Below are 14,779 nucleotides of genomic sequence, written 5' to 3'. Positions count from 1 at the left end.
TTGCTTCTTTTGATCCTGTAAACAAACGTTGGTTTTCACAAGACTCACCGGCGCATGTGCAGCACTGACCTCATACGTCATTCCCCCGGAACTGCTTCTGTGTACAACAGTTGGCGCAAGCTACATTAAAGTGATTATTACGTTTTGAATATGGATATTTTTCTTACAAAAACGCATCGATTCGCTACAGGAGGCCTTTGTTCACCCCCCGGAGCCGTGTGAGACACTTTTTTTTGTGGAAGGGTGCTTTTTATTTCACGTCTTTTGAACCGAAGGAATGCAACACCCGCTGAGTACAACGATAGAGCTTGAAAGATCAAAGACAATTTTTAATATAACTCCGACTGGATTCGTCTGAAAGAAGAAAGTCATATACACCTAGGATGCCTTGAGGGTGAGTAAAACGCAGCTTAATTTTCATTTTTGACTGAACTAACCCTTTAAGCTCTCTCAATAGCATCTGTGCCCTTAGAGTGGAATTTTATGGAGCCAGTGTTATATGTTTGCCCCATAGATTTCCATTGTAAGTGCATTTTTATCAACACATTTTGTTTTTGCAGACTGAGGGATGAGTCAGTTATTTTCTGTGGTAATCAACAACATGCCACAGATGCTGTTGATAGAGCATAACTTCTATTTAGCCCTGAACATCCCTTAAAACCCAGCCTGTTACACAACTGGTGCTATTTATTATTTACTGGTGAAAGAATGTTTGAAAATGTATGCAGCATCTCATTTCCATATGTTTTAGTTTTACAGTCAGTCTTAATCATAATGGCTACTGGGGACAATACCTTGGAGCAAGGACACAGTTTTTAGTTCACCCATGTTCTTTTTTTTCCACGGATAGCATAAGTGTTTTGCAGGAATATGTGTGTAACACACAGATTATCCACCCACAGAGCTGTGTTTATGTTGTTGTTTTTTTGCCAGATTTGTATGGTGATGTATGCCATGCCACCTGGCCTCAAGCTGAACAAGTGGGCTGTAATCACCTCAGCCAGTGGTGCTGCATAGAAAACTCAAACAAACTGTGTCTAATGGTGGACTAATCGCATCTATTCTTACTCCATATGCTTTTTTCAGAACTGAAGCTTATTTATTTCCACCTACTCACTACACATGCATATATGATGCCCATATGTACACACAGTTCACTGCTATATATGTTAATGTATACACACATTGTACTGTATCTATGGGACAACTAGATTATTTCAGCATTTTTAGCTTGTGTTTGTTACAAATATTCGCAATGTCATTGGGATACTGGCAGATATCATGTACAAGGTGAGCCTGTCTTCATTGAAACAGCACAAAAAACAAATGACACATCATGATCGTGTCTTTTCATTTTGGTGTCTTAAAATGGGGAATATTCCACATATGTATCGGCAGATGGAGTTCTGAAGAAAAAAAAAACTTTGGGCATCCTAAATAAAATTCTGTTAGAAGTGAATTATGAAATGCCACTTAAAAATAACAAGACAGAATTAATTATTAATTTGTTATCAAATGCATTTAATTTTTAATTACATTTAAAATGTAAATTAAACTTTTTTTTACATTTACTAATAAATAGACATAAAAATAGCAAAGTTCCTGTTTAAAAATGTACTTTTAATTGGTTTAGACAATGATTGCTGCTATATAATAAGAGTAATGTGTAGATGTATTGTGTACTTGAGAATGTTGTCTTGATTTTTACAGATGTGAATTTGAGCTTCTCGACAATCCAGCTGTACTTAGAGATTTCATGTGACTATTGAGTGTCAGCTGTACATGGAGAAGAGATGATCTGTAAGGGAATGACTGTTTTGCCCATGTCCGCTGTCAAAATGTGATGCCTTTCCCGGATACATTGGACTGGCTTTGTTGTGCATCAGGCTGAATCTTGTCTCAGCAACCATCTTGAGCCCTAGTCTGTTAGGTTAAGAGATAATCAGATGGGCTATGGGAAGAAAATAGGATTCAGGCATGAAAATGTTTCAGTAGTGTTGCTGCAGTGCTGAGCCAAGTCTGTTGTGACAGCAAAGGTCAGTGGTGACAAAAGCTGTGTTCTGACCTCTGGCCCTCTGTCCTCTTGCCATATTGGCTGTTACTCTTACTTTGTCATAACTCATTGAACAAAGTTATTGATTGTGAAAGGAAAACCTTTTTTTTTTTTTTAAACCAACTCTTCTTTTATTAACCTGTCAAAGGTGATTCACACTACTGAATCTGTCCACGCTGGGCATCACTCTGCAATCTTGGATGGCTCGCAGATTGCCATAAAAACAGCAGGATTATGCCGACATGCTGAGCAAACCCACTCAAAGCAGAACAAATATTGGATACACTCATACCCGGGGACACCGGCGGCTCTTACATCAGCGAAAGATGCCATCTCTTCATTGCGAAGCAGCAGCCTTCTCTCCCCAGCAGCACGGCTTGATTTGTGATACTGCCGCAACTATCGGCCCGGCTTTGTGTTAGATTTGTGCGGGAAGCGACACTATCTCTCCCCGCCGTCTGATTTGTGCTGGAACAGCGCTGTAATTTGCTTATACCCCTGTATCACTCTCAGGGCTTGAAGGGCTTGATGGCAGGATCATTTTGTATTTCAAGCCTCACAGCGCCGTCATTAGCTAGATGTGCGCAGTGATGCTAAGTTATGAAATGTGTTAATTTCGCAAGGATGAGTTTAGATTGATGTTAAGGCTGCGGCTTCATTCGCACGTCTGACCTGTCCGTGGGTAGAGGAGATTTGAATGCAAATGTATATTTCTCATCCCACTCAGTCTGTCGATCTGGCCGACAGCCTGAAAGTTCTTCTTTCCTTCATAGGACTGAATTGGCACCACAATGCCATCTATTGGTGACTTTAGCTCATACATTTGTTTTAATGTGAATGCCTAAAGTACTGGAGAGATTCGTTTAACACTACTGTTGTTGTTTTTGCCTTCAAGCATAGCTCAGAGTAAAGTCAAATGTTGTTGTTTTTGTTCTTGGCATATTGCTAATCTTATTCCACATATCTTAGGCAGGACTTTGATAGCGTGTTATTAAAGTGATAACTCTTTTATTTCAAGGCTTTGCTCAACACACAGAATAAACTGCGGACGCTAGTTCCCAACTTCACCTTCAATCTTGGATTCTCTGGGAAGTTCTACTATGCAGGTACTTTTTTCCGTTTTCTTGTTGTCACGGCAGGAGAAATCTGATTTTTTTTCTTGTTTAAATCTGATTTGTTAAACCAACAAAAAAGTAATTAATGGCCAGATCTATTTTTGTTGTTGTTGTTCAGAATGAAGTCACTTTTGCTAGCATGTCTACAGTAGTTGCAATGCAAAATTTGGCATCAGTAAAACTTTTGTTTTTGAAAGAAACATGCTCGCATGCTCATGCTCACGAAGGCTGCCTTTATTTGATCAAAAATACAGTAAAACAGTAATATTGTGAAATTATTACAATTTAAAATAACTTTTCTATTTTAATGTATTTTAAAATTAACATTTTTCTTAAAATGTAATTTTTATTATGTGAATGGCAGCTGAATTTTCAGCAGCCGTTACTCAAGTCTTCAGTGTCACATAATCCTTCTGAAATAATTCTAATATTCTGATTTGGTGCTCAAGAATCATGTTATTCATATCAATGTTGAAAATGGTTGCACTGCTTAATATTTTTGTAGAAAGTGTGGTCCATTTTTGTTCAGGATTCTTTGATGAATAGAAAGTTCAAAAGAACGGCATTTATTTTAAATATATGTAAATGTTTGTTACATTTAATGGTATTTACTGTCATTTTTCATCAACTTAATGCATCATTAAAGCATTAATTTTCTTAAAAAAAAAAAAAAGAAAAGAAATCTTGCTGCCCCTAAACTTCTAAACGGTAGAGTAGGTGAATAGGGTAAATATGAGGGAAATTTTAGCAATGAATGTTTCACTATTATTTTCCATAAGGGAAGTATCCAGTGTTAACACATTAACTACATAAGAGCAGGAGAGATGCCAAAGAAACGTAAAATCTCATCTTATTGTACAAAATGAGACTAAATAACAAAAATCAATCAGATTTCAAATATTTTTTTCCTGTTCAATCTATAAAAACAACCAAAAAAACAAAGATTTTTCTTAAGCTCTTTTAGGCCCAAATGTGTTTACTATTAAACTTCAGCAGTACGTATATGTGTTTTTGCAGGTACAGAGGAGGAGGATGAAGGCGACGACATGCTGTTGCAGCACCGGCATGAGTTTTGGTGGTTTCCACACATGTGGAGTCACATGCAGCCGCACCTTTTCCACAATGTCAGTGTGCTGGCGGAGCAGATGAGACTCAACATGCAGTTTGCACAGGTTTGTTGGTAAAATTATACACCTTAAAGCTGAACTGTTTAATTCCTGTGCCACTAATAGCCCCAAACAGAATTGCAAACATAATATTACCAAACCCTCCACACGTCTTCCATTGTTTGGACATACAGGTGATCCCGCCCCTCCATTGGCACTCCATTAGTTGAATGTCTTTACACTCTTCAACCAACCTACAATTACTTGTGTATACTTTACTTTAAATACTAAACTTGGATAAGCAAATGCACTTTAACACAAAAAAAAATAGTTTTCCATATTAGTTTTTTCCCTCCATTTGTTGTGTTGCAACAGGGGAGCTCGCTTTGTTCCTTCATCATTGTGTTACTATTTACAGCCATTATTGCTGCTGTCGCAGAGGTGCGAGTATCGATTCTCTGCCCGCCAGCTTTATCTCATGTTAGTATTTCATTATAGATTTGTATTAGCACTTTTTCATTGGATCGGTAGGATTCTCTTTGACCTTGACTCGGAGTGCATCCGCCGAGGAGATTGTGAATTTGGCCTGTTGAAACGAGCCCACCCTGGTGTAATGATGGTCATTGGAGTGGGATATGGACCGCCGGCAGACAGACAGTGAGAGGGAGTGCGCCGTGAATGCTAACCAGCCCTTTGCTCCTCTCGCTAATCCTTCTGTCACATCCTGTCTTTAGAGCAGACACTGACATATGCCTTCTCCTGCACTCTGCTCAATGGAGAAGACACAGCTCCTTCATCAAGGCTTAATGAGCCTGCAAAGGGCTGTCCTTAACTCGGGGCTCACAGTTTGTGCTCACACACACACACACACACACGAGCGAGAAGGAACACGCACGTGGAGCTCTTAAAGTGGCACCTTGGACTGAAAGTAAAGCCCTTTGCTCATCTTAAGAATGTGTTTGTCTACCACCCTCCTGTGGTGTTAGAAATAACTACGCCTCTTGACACTGAGTTAGATTTTTCTTCTGCAGAGAAGCATAATCAAAAGCTTCTCGCTCGCACACACTCTGATGACATGTCTTGTTAACGGCATCTCTAATGCGTCTCGTATCGACTCTTCTCCTCTGTTCTACTCCCGTTCGCCCCATACGTCTTGGCAGTGCAATTGCGAGTGAATTTCAAGTGACGGGTAGCTTTGTGATTGATCTTCAGGAGCGTTTGTTTGTCTCTTGTCATTACAGGAGCATGGTATTCCCACAGACATGGGGTACGCTGTGGCCCCCCACCATTCAGGGGTGTATCCTGTACACAGCCAGCTGTACGAGGCCTGGAAGAGCGTATGGGGGATCACAGTGACCAGCACAGAAGAATATCCACATCTCAGACCGGCACGCCATCGCAGGGGCTTCATACATCGTGGCATAAAGGTGAAACATTACCACTTCACTGTAAATCTTGATGATCTTATACAAAAAACATGAGGATAGAAACAGTGAAAATTATCTTTTATGTACAATTTATTCAGTATTCATTAACAACATAGTTTGTTGACATCTTGTCTTTTTATAAAATAAGGGCAGTCAAGAGATTAAAATTTGAATTCATTTAATGTTTTAATTGTTACTGCATTACTGAAGTTCCTTTTTTTTTGCGTGTGGTTTAAAATGGCATCTATTATACTTGCATTAATTTTATTATTATTGGAATTTTAAAATAACTATTTTTTTATTTTAATTAAAAACAATTATTTTCCTGTGATGGCAAAGCTCATTTTGTGTCCCACAATCCTTAAGAAATCAGTCTAATATGCTGATTTGGTGATCAAGGAACATTTCTTATTATCAGTTGTGCTGCTTAATATTTTTGTGGAAACCATGATACTATTTTAGGATTCTTAAATATAAGGTTTACAAGAACAGCATTTATTTGAAATAAAAATCCTTTGTAATGTTAAAAATTGTCTTTACTGTCACTTTACTTTTGATCAATTTAATGCATACTTGCAGAATTAAAATATTAATGTGTTTAAAAAATAAAGACATCTTGCTGATCCCAAACTTTTGAGCAGTAACGTGTCTGTGATTAGTTTTTTTTTCACATTGCGTTTAGTGTGAAAGGGCTTTTATTAATAAAACACAAGCAGAACGATTTTCTATGTAAATCTTGCATTATTCAATTCAGTGCAACAGTGTATCCAATAATGATTTAACAAAGATTATAGAAATTAATTTTGCTTGTGTTTTATGAATTAGACCCAGTGTTTTCAAATCCAAGAACAATAATGCAAAATCATGTTATTGTAGCCTGAGCTAAAAATTGCGCCCACCATGATCAGATTAAATGACTAATGACGGTTTCATTCCTTCTAATACATTTGTCTTGAAGTACGCCTGTGCAGTGGCTGAAGCAGAGTTGAATGCTGTCTGTACAGGTCTCTCACCTTCTTCTGTCTGCAGGTGTTGCCCAGGCAGACATGTGGCCTTTTTACTCACACCATCTTCTATAATGAGTACCCTGGAGGATCTCGGGAGCTGGACAAGAGCATACGTGGAGGAGAACTCTTCCTCACCGTCCTCCTAAACCCCGTGAGTTGTATTTGTGCTGTTTTCCCCTCTGTGTTTGTGTTTGTGCTTGTGTGTGTGTTTAGTGAATGGCAGCGAGTATATTTTTCTTTGTGTGTGTTTGTTTATCTTTCCCAAAGCCTCAAGCGGTGACAGAGTCCTGCCCTTGCACTCTATGCTTTTGTTTGTGTTCGGCCCTATCGCCTCAAGTGTTTGCTAGCTGGAAAAATAAACTACATTATGATCTTCAAAATGAAAATAGTAGATGTTTCCAAAGCTTTATTTAAAAAGAGACCAAATGAAGTTATATGTAAATAACACTGTTTCCACCCTCAGATCAGCATCTTCATGACTCACCTGTCTAACTACGGAAACGATCGGCTCGGCCTATACACCTTTGAGTCTCTGGTGAAGTTTGTGCAGTGCTGGACCAACCTACGGCTACAGACTCTACCTCCTATGGAACTAGCCGAGAAATACTTCCAGATCTTTCCAGAGGAGATGGACCCCCTATGGCAGGTATAATAAAGGCAAAAAAACAATAAATACAAAATTCTTTGGGATTGTAATCACAATTATAATTATAATAGTTGTATTAATAAATATTTAAATATTTATTTCTGCATCTATTTGCGCAGATATTTATTTTATTATATATATATATAATAATAAGACCTCATAAAAATTAATAAAATCCTGAAATTCATAGTTTTTGAAGACGTTTGTGACTGTTTCTGGAGATGTTTGTGCACTAATATGTATTAAGAGCGTATGGGGGATCACAGTGACCAGCACAGAAGAATATCCACATCTCAGACCGGCACGCCATCGCAGGGGCTTCATACATCGTGGCATAAAGGTGAAACATTACCACTTCACTGTAAATCTTGATGATCTTATACAAAAAACATGAGGATAGAAACAGTGAAAATTATCTTTTATGTACAATTTATTCAGTATTCATTAACAACATAGTTTGTTGACATCTTGTCTTTTTATAAAATAAGGGCAGTCAAGAGATTAAAATTTGAATTCATTTAATGTTTTAATTGTTACTGCATTACTGAAGTTCCTTTTTTTTTGCGTGTGGTTTAAAATGGCATCTATTATACTTGCATTAATTTTATTATTATTGGAATTTTAAAATAACTATTTTTTTATTTTAATTAAAAACAATTATTTTCCTGTGATGGCAAAGCTCATTTTGTGTCCCACAATCCTTAAGAAATCAGTCTAATATGCTGATTTGGTGATCAAGGAACATTTCTTATTATCAGTTGTGCTGCTTAATATTTTTGTGGAAACCATGATACTATTTTAGGATTCTTAAATATAAGGTTTACAAGAACAGCATTTATTTGAAATAAAAATCCTTTGTAATGTTAAAAATTGTCTTTACTGTCACTTTACTTTTGATCAATTTAATGCATACTTGCAGAATTAAAATATTAATGTGTTTAAAAAATAAAGACATCTTGCTGATCCCAAACTTTTGAGCAGTAACGTGTCTGTGATTAGTTTTTTTTTCACATTGCGTTTAGTGTGAAAGGGCTTTTATTAATAAAACACAAGCAGAACGATTTTCTCTGTAAATCTTGCATTATTCAATTCAGTGCAACAGTGTATCCAATAATGATTTAACAAAGATTATAGAAATTAATTTTGCTTGTGTTTTATGAATTAGACCCAGTGTTTTCAAATCCAAGAACAATAATGCAAAATCATGTTATTGTAGCCTGAGCTAAAAATTGCGCCCACCATGATCAGATTAAATGACTAATGACGGTTTCATTCCTTCTAATACATTTGTCTTGAAGTACGCCTGTGCAGTGGCTGAAGCAGAGTTGAATGCTGTCTGTACAGGTCTCTCACCTTCTTCTGTCTGCAGGTGTTGCCCAGGCAGACATGTGGCCTTTTTACTCACACCATCTTCTATAATGAGTACCCTGGAGGATCTCGGGAGCTGGACAAGAGCATACGTGGAGGAGAACTCTTCCTCACCGTCCTCCTAAACCCCGTGAGTTGTATTTGTGCTGTTTTCCCCTCTGTGTTTGTGTTTGTGCTTGTGTGTGTGTTTAGTGAATGGCAGCGAGTATATTTTTCTTTGTGTGTGTTTGTTTATCTTTCCCAAAGCCTCAAGCGGTGACAGAGTCCTGCCCTTGCACTCTATGCTTTTGTTTGTGTTCGGCCCTATCGCCTCAAGTGTTTGCTAGCTGGAAAAATAAACTACATTATGATCTTCAAAATGAAAATAGTAGATGTTTCCAAAGCTTTATTTAAAAAGAGACCAAATGAAGTTATATGTAAATAACACTGTTTCCACCCTCAGATCAGCATCTTCATGACTCACCTGTCTAACTACGGAAACGATCGGCTCGGCCTATACACCTTTGAGTCTCTGGTGAAGTTTGTGCAGTGCTGGACCAACCTACGGCTACAGACTCTACCTCCTATGGAACTAGCCGAGAAATACTTCCAGATCTTTCCAGAGGAGATGGACCCCCTATGGCAGGTATAATAAAGGCAAAAAAACAATAAATACAAAATTCTTTGGGATTGTAATCACAATTATAATTATAATAGTTGTATTAATAAATATTTAAATATTTATTTCTGCATCTATTTGCGCAGATATTTATTTTATTATATATATATATAATAATAAGACCTCATAAAAATTAATAAAATCCTGAAATTCATAGTTTTTGAAGACGTTTGTGACTGTTTCTGGAGATGTTTGTGCACTAATATGTATTACAATTAAGATCTATTCATTACAATGATTGATGCTTGAATGCAAAAGGAAAACCGTTTAAGGAGTCTCTAAAAAATGATTTGTAAAATGATAAAATAGTGTTCATTTATATTATAATAATTAAAACTCTAATAATGAATGGATGGAAAAGTTATGAAAATTCATTAATCAAATAAAATGTGAAATGCAAAAATGTAGGAATGTTTTTTCCTCTTTTTATCCATTCAGAATCCTTGTCATGACAAAAGACACAAAGACATCTGGTCCAAAGAAAAGACCTGTGATAGGCTGCCCAAGTTTCTGGTTATTGGCCCACAGAAAACAGGTGAGTCCTGGTATTTCCAGACTCAAACCTTAAATCTTACTTTGGGTAACCAAATAAATAAATTGTCCAAAATGCAACCTTAGAGACTGTGTTCGATGTTGTTTATTTCTGACCACAGGTACCTCAGCTTTGCACTCCTTCCTGACCCTTCACCCCGCCATCACCAGCAACTTCCCCAGCCCAGTCACCTTTGAGGAGATCCAGTTCTTTAACGGGCCGAATTACCACAATGGCATTGACTGGTAATATACACAGCACATCTTTTTCACTCCCAGCCAGTGTAGCAGAGACAAATCATTAGTCATAATAAGTTTATCCCCCCTCCATTTTATTATATCCGTAATACTGTCTAGGTTTCATATTGAAATTTTAATAGATCCATTACTTAGGTACAGGATAAGCCCTCTGCTTAAAAATGAATTTTAACAGTGAGATGACATTAAAGTGTCCTGTAATGGAAGACTAAAAATCATTTATTGTAACCTCTTGTAGCATATTTGTTGTTATTGCACATCTTAATCTCTTGCAGGTACATGGACTTCTTTCCCTTCCCCTCGAACGTCAGCACAGACTTCATGTTTGAGAAAAGTGCCAACTACTTTGATACAGAGGTGGTTCCAAAGAGGGCTGCCGCCTTACTGCCCAGAGCCAAGATCATAGCATTGCTTATCAACCCAGTCGACAGAGCCTACTCTTGGTATCAGGTACTCTACAACAGCTTTCTCTCATTCCCCCTCTCTCTTTCTCTCATATTGTGTGGTCTTTTTTCTGTAATAGATGTAACAGTCCAGCAGTAGTGATCATTTAAAGGTCCTGGTAGCAGCTTTTTTTAATGGAGTGCCATTCAGAAAATTTCCCCATTACCTGACACACATCACTGAATTACATACTGAAAAATCACATGACTTTGTGGCAGCCATTGACATTTGTGGCACTGTCTATCATTTTGTGCATTAATAGTGTGGCCCATATATGTCAGATAGCATTTATCTTAACCATGAACCCTTCTCTTTCACCACAGAAGTTGACATGAGTTGTGTGGTTTTTATGTCTCGTCAGCATCAGCGAGCACACCAGGACCCTGCTGCCATTAACCACACTTTCCACGAGGTTGTAACAGCAGGTCCGTCTGCATCTAAAGAGCTGTTGACCATTCAGAGCCGCAGCCTTAAGCCTGGGACTTACGCCACACATCTCGAGCGCTGGCTTGTGCACTACCCGGCCAGACAGGTACTGCAGTTATCTGTGAATGATTGCCTTTTCTTGTTTTTGATGTGTTTAATAACTATCAGGGCAAACGCATTTGAAATCTGTAGGTTTGAATGTAGTTCTAAGTTCTAAATTCTGTACTAAGCTTTGCATTACAGAGGAACATTTAAATATTATTAAAATATTTAAAAGTATTTAAATATTTTTATTTAAAAAATAAATATTTACATTTTCATGCAATTTATTTTTAGTCATTTTATGTGCTTTTGTCATTTTCACTTTAAATTCAACAAATGTTTTTCTCAAAATATCTCTTCTAAATTAGCATTGCTATTTGTTTTCTGAACTCTCTTCTCTCTTTTCCACTGTAGCTCCATATTGTAGACGGCGCCCTGCTTCGATCTAACCCGTCCCTGGTGATGGATGGCATCCAGCGGTTCCTGGGGGTCACACCCATCTTCAACTACACCCAGGCTCTCGTGTGAGTCCTTCACCTCACTCTGTTAATGAACACTTGTATATGCCTGTGAATAAACTGGACATTTTTCTTATATACATCTGTGTTTGTGTGTTATGTGTGTATTGCAGCTTTGATGAGGGTAAAGGATTCTGGTGTCAGAGGTTGGAAGGTGGGCGTCCCAAGTGTCTGGGGAAGAGTAAAGGCAGAAAATATCCAGAAATGGCCCCTGAGGTAGATGAGAGTCTCGTCTCTTCTCTCCTCCCTCATAAAACTTTCTCTCTCTTTCTGAACGATGCCAGTGGCAAGGACACGCTATTATAGATGGGTGACTCACCGGCAGTGAGAAGTGATGGGCTCAACCTCACACAGATCAGATAGTCATGTCATATCACTGGAAATGTTTCAATGAGTAGAATGCAACAAGCATGTTTGTTTTGTTGCAAACCGAATGAAACAACACACAGGGCAAGCCTTGACGTTTACAGTATAAGTTTTCTGAAAACAGTTTAACTGTTCGCTATGTCTGGTGCAAAAAAGAGAGCAGTGGAATACAAAAACTCATGCTGTCTGAGTGGCATCTAGATCATATACACATCAGGCTTTTTGTCATGTTTTTTTTTTTATTGCTTGAAAGTTAAACATTATTTCACATTATTTCTTTGAAACAAACAGAATATGGCATAGTGAAAAATGTAAATATACAGGGTCAGTTACAATTATCAGCTGATTCCACTACCTAAATCTTTGATCATTTGATTATCATTAATAATTGTATTAACAATAGTACAACAATTTGTATTTTTTATTATTATTAATAATAATAATGATAATAGTAACATTATCGTTATCATAATTTCTAATTTTGTGATTTTAAATTTGTAAATTTAAACTACAAAATTAGTAATTTTATCAAATATAACATTTTAATATTTTGAAATAATAATTATAAGAATTAATAGAACTAATAATGGTGACACTTTATTTTAAGGTGTTCTTGTTACACGTTACATGTACTTACTATTATTATAACAATAAATTATGCATAATTACATGCAAGTAACCCTAATCCTAACCATAACCATATAGTAAGTACATGTAGTTAATTAATATTACTCAGTACTTAAGTGTATAATTACACTGTAAAAAGGACACCTTAAAATAAAGTGTAACCCTAATCATTTATAATTGTAAAATGTATTATTGTTATTAAGAATAATACAATTATCATCATGATCATCCAATAATCTGTAATGTTTAAATAAATATTTAATAATAATAGTTATTATAGAATTAATAACAGAATTTATGCTTTTATAGTAGATATGCTTTTATACTACAGCTAATAGTAATAGAATTAATAATCCAATAATTTATAATTGCATTAGAAATATTTAATTATTAATAAAAATTACAATGATAATCATTTAATTTTGAATGTTGTTATTTTTATAGAAAGATTAATAGAATTAATAATAATAATAATAATAATGTATATTGTATAAAACAAAAACTAGTGGGTAAATAGGTGCTCGTTTAAGCAAAGGCACTCTCAGATGTTGTATATTTGAACATAGTCATGGCTGTAGGCACACAGCAGTTATGAGTTGAAGGCCTCCTTAAACAGCTCTGTTTGTGTCTTTTCCAGACACGTGCCTTCCTGACGGAGTACTACAGGGAGCATAACCTGGAACTATTACGGCTGCTGAATCGGCTGGGTCAGGCGTTACCCACCTGGCTCAGAGAAGAGCTCCAGAGTGCCAGCTGGAGCTGAGACGACATCACTTGCACCTCCAGTATCAGAACGCCTAAAAAATAGTGTCCGCTCACTACAGAGGTACCAAAACCACTCGGTTCAAAACTATAGTAGCAGATGAAATGACTGATGGCTTTGAGTGGACTGCAAACTTCGGCCTCTCTCTGCTGCCAAGGTGCTCACTGTCTGAGATGCTGAAGACGAGGGAATGCTGGGAAATGTAGTCACTCCTCTTATCTATGACAGACCTGCCTGTCAGGGCCAGAACGCACTACCAGTGTGGACAAGCATGAATTTATTGGTGACTTAAGTGTGTTAATACACACTAGTACTCGTACAAAAACACACACAGTCTAGCCTTGATCATCTCGTCTGAGGAATGATTGTAAAACATTGTACATTTAAAAGCGTTGTATATTTTGGGTCCGGGTGGGTGGGATTGTGACAGTTGAACCTGACAGCGTTTGTGTACAGCCAGAGCTCTGTTTGAATAGGTCACCTAGAGGACGTCAGATCCGCAGCCCTTGTCTTCTCCACACGCACAAACGCACAAAGCTGGATCAGAAACCAAACGGTAAGAAAGTATATGCAATCGAGGGAGCATCTGTTCAATGTCTAGTCCAGTGGAAAGCTTTTATTTCAAGTGTCTTATCAGGTGTATCCCGTATTTATCCTATACATGCACTTTCCTCTACACTACGCGCACTGAAGTGTGGAAGTTACTGTAGAAGCTGTGGCAGATGTGTTGTATGTCAGGAGCTGTGAAAGCGGGAGAGGAGAAGGGCTGTGCTGTCATTTGTGGTCTGTCCTACACAAGGAGGAGCTGCTGTCTCGTCTTTTTCTTTTTTTTTTCTTTTTTGTAAAAAATGTATTTTAAAAACTTCCAACACTGTATTATCTCTAATAAACACTTAGAGAGGTTGGATATGTTTGTGTGAGTCATTTGGTCTGGAATTGAGCCTTTTGAGAAAAGAGAAGAAGGTATTATGGGTTTAAAAAGTAGAGGTGAAAATCTTTTTGGCACCTCATTTGATTGAGTTCAGGGAGTCCCTGCCTGCTTCCTGATTATTTTTACGCCATTTTAGCTCAAGGAAAATTTGATACCAGTGTTTTAAGTGTTAGTTTTTAATTGCAGATGTTATTAGACATACACTATAAAGGTCAGATTTTTGAAAGAAGCTATTTTATGCTCACAAAGGCTGAGTTTATTTGATCAAATAAAGTATCAAATAAAGTAAAACAATATTCTGAAATACTGCAATTAAAAATAACAGTTTTATTATATTCTCAAATGTAATTTATTCCTGTTATGGCAAACCTTTTTCAGCAGCCATTACTTAAAGGGTTAGTTCACCCAAAAATGAAAATTAGGCTGTGTTTTACTCACCCCAGAGCCATCCTAGGTGTATATGACTTTCTTCTTTCAGACGAATCCAGTCGGA

At 37.1% G+C, this 14,779-nt stretch overlaps 1 protein-coding gene across 5 annotated transcripts in view; it reads left to right on the top strand.

Annotated features, from left to right (window-relative positions):
- ndst2a (N-deacetylase/N-sulfotransferase (heparan glucosaminyl) 2a) overlaps positions 1-14,136 on the top strand; it is a 145,080-nt gene extending 130,944 nt beyond the window's left edge. For all 5 annotated transcript variants that reach the window (XM_016457707.1, XM_016457706.1, XM_016457704.1 and 2 more), the window contains 12 exons: positions 3,072-3,159; positions 4,186-4,340; positions 5,516-5,701; positions 6,731-6,859; positions 7,172-7,354; positions 9,819-9,915; positions 10,034-10,157; positions 10,445-10,619; positions 10,975-11,145; positions 11,496-11,605; positions 11,713-11,815; positions 13,230-14,136. In XM_016457707.1, the coding sequence (XP_016313193.1) occupies positions 3,072-3,159; positions 4,186-4,340; positions 5,516-5,701; positions 6,731-6,859; positions 7,172-7,354; positions 9,819-9,915; positions 10,034-10,157; positions 10,445-10,619; positions 10,975-11,145; positions 11,496-11,605; positions 11,713-11,815; positions 13,230-13,355 (1,647 nt within the window). In that variant the 3' untranslated portion in view covers positions 13,356-14,136. The remainder of the gene's footprint in view (positions 1-3,071; positions 3,160-4,185; positions 4,341-5,515; positions 5,702-6,730; positions 6,860-7,171; positions 7,355-9,818; positions 9,916-10,033; positions 10,158-10,444; positions 10,620-10,974; positions 11,146-11,495; positions 11,606-11,712; positions 11,816-13,229) is intronic.
- Positions 14,137-14,779: the final 643 nt, after the last annotated feature.

Source organism: Sinocyclocheilus anshuiensis, unplaced genomic scaffold, assembly GCF_001515605.1.
Source record: "Sinocyclocheilus anshuiensis isolate Anshui unplaced genomic scaffold, SAMN03320099.WGS_v1.1 scaffold63, whole genome shotgun sequence".
In the NCBI taxonomy this organism is placed as follows: Eukaryota; Metazoa; Chordata; class Actinopteri; order Cypriniformes; family Cyprinidae; genus Sinocyclocheilus; species Sinocyclocheilus anshuiensis.
Note: the sequence above shows the minus strand (reverse complement) of the source record. Positions and strands in the feature narration are given on the sequence as shown.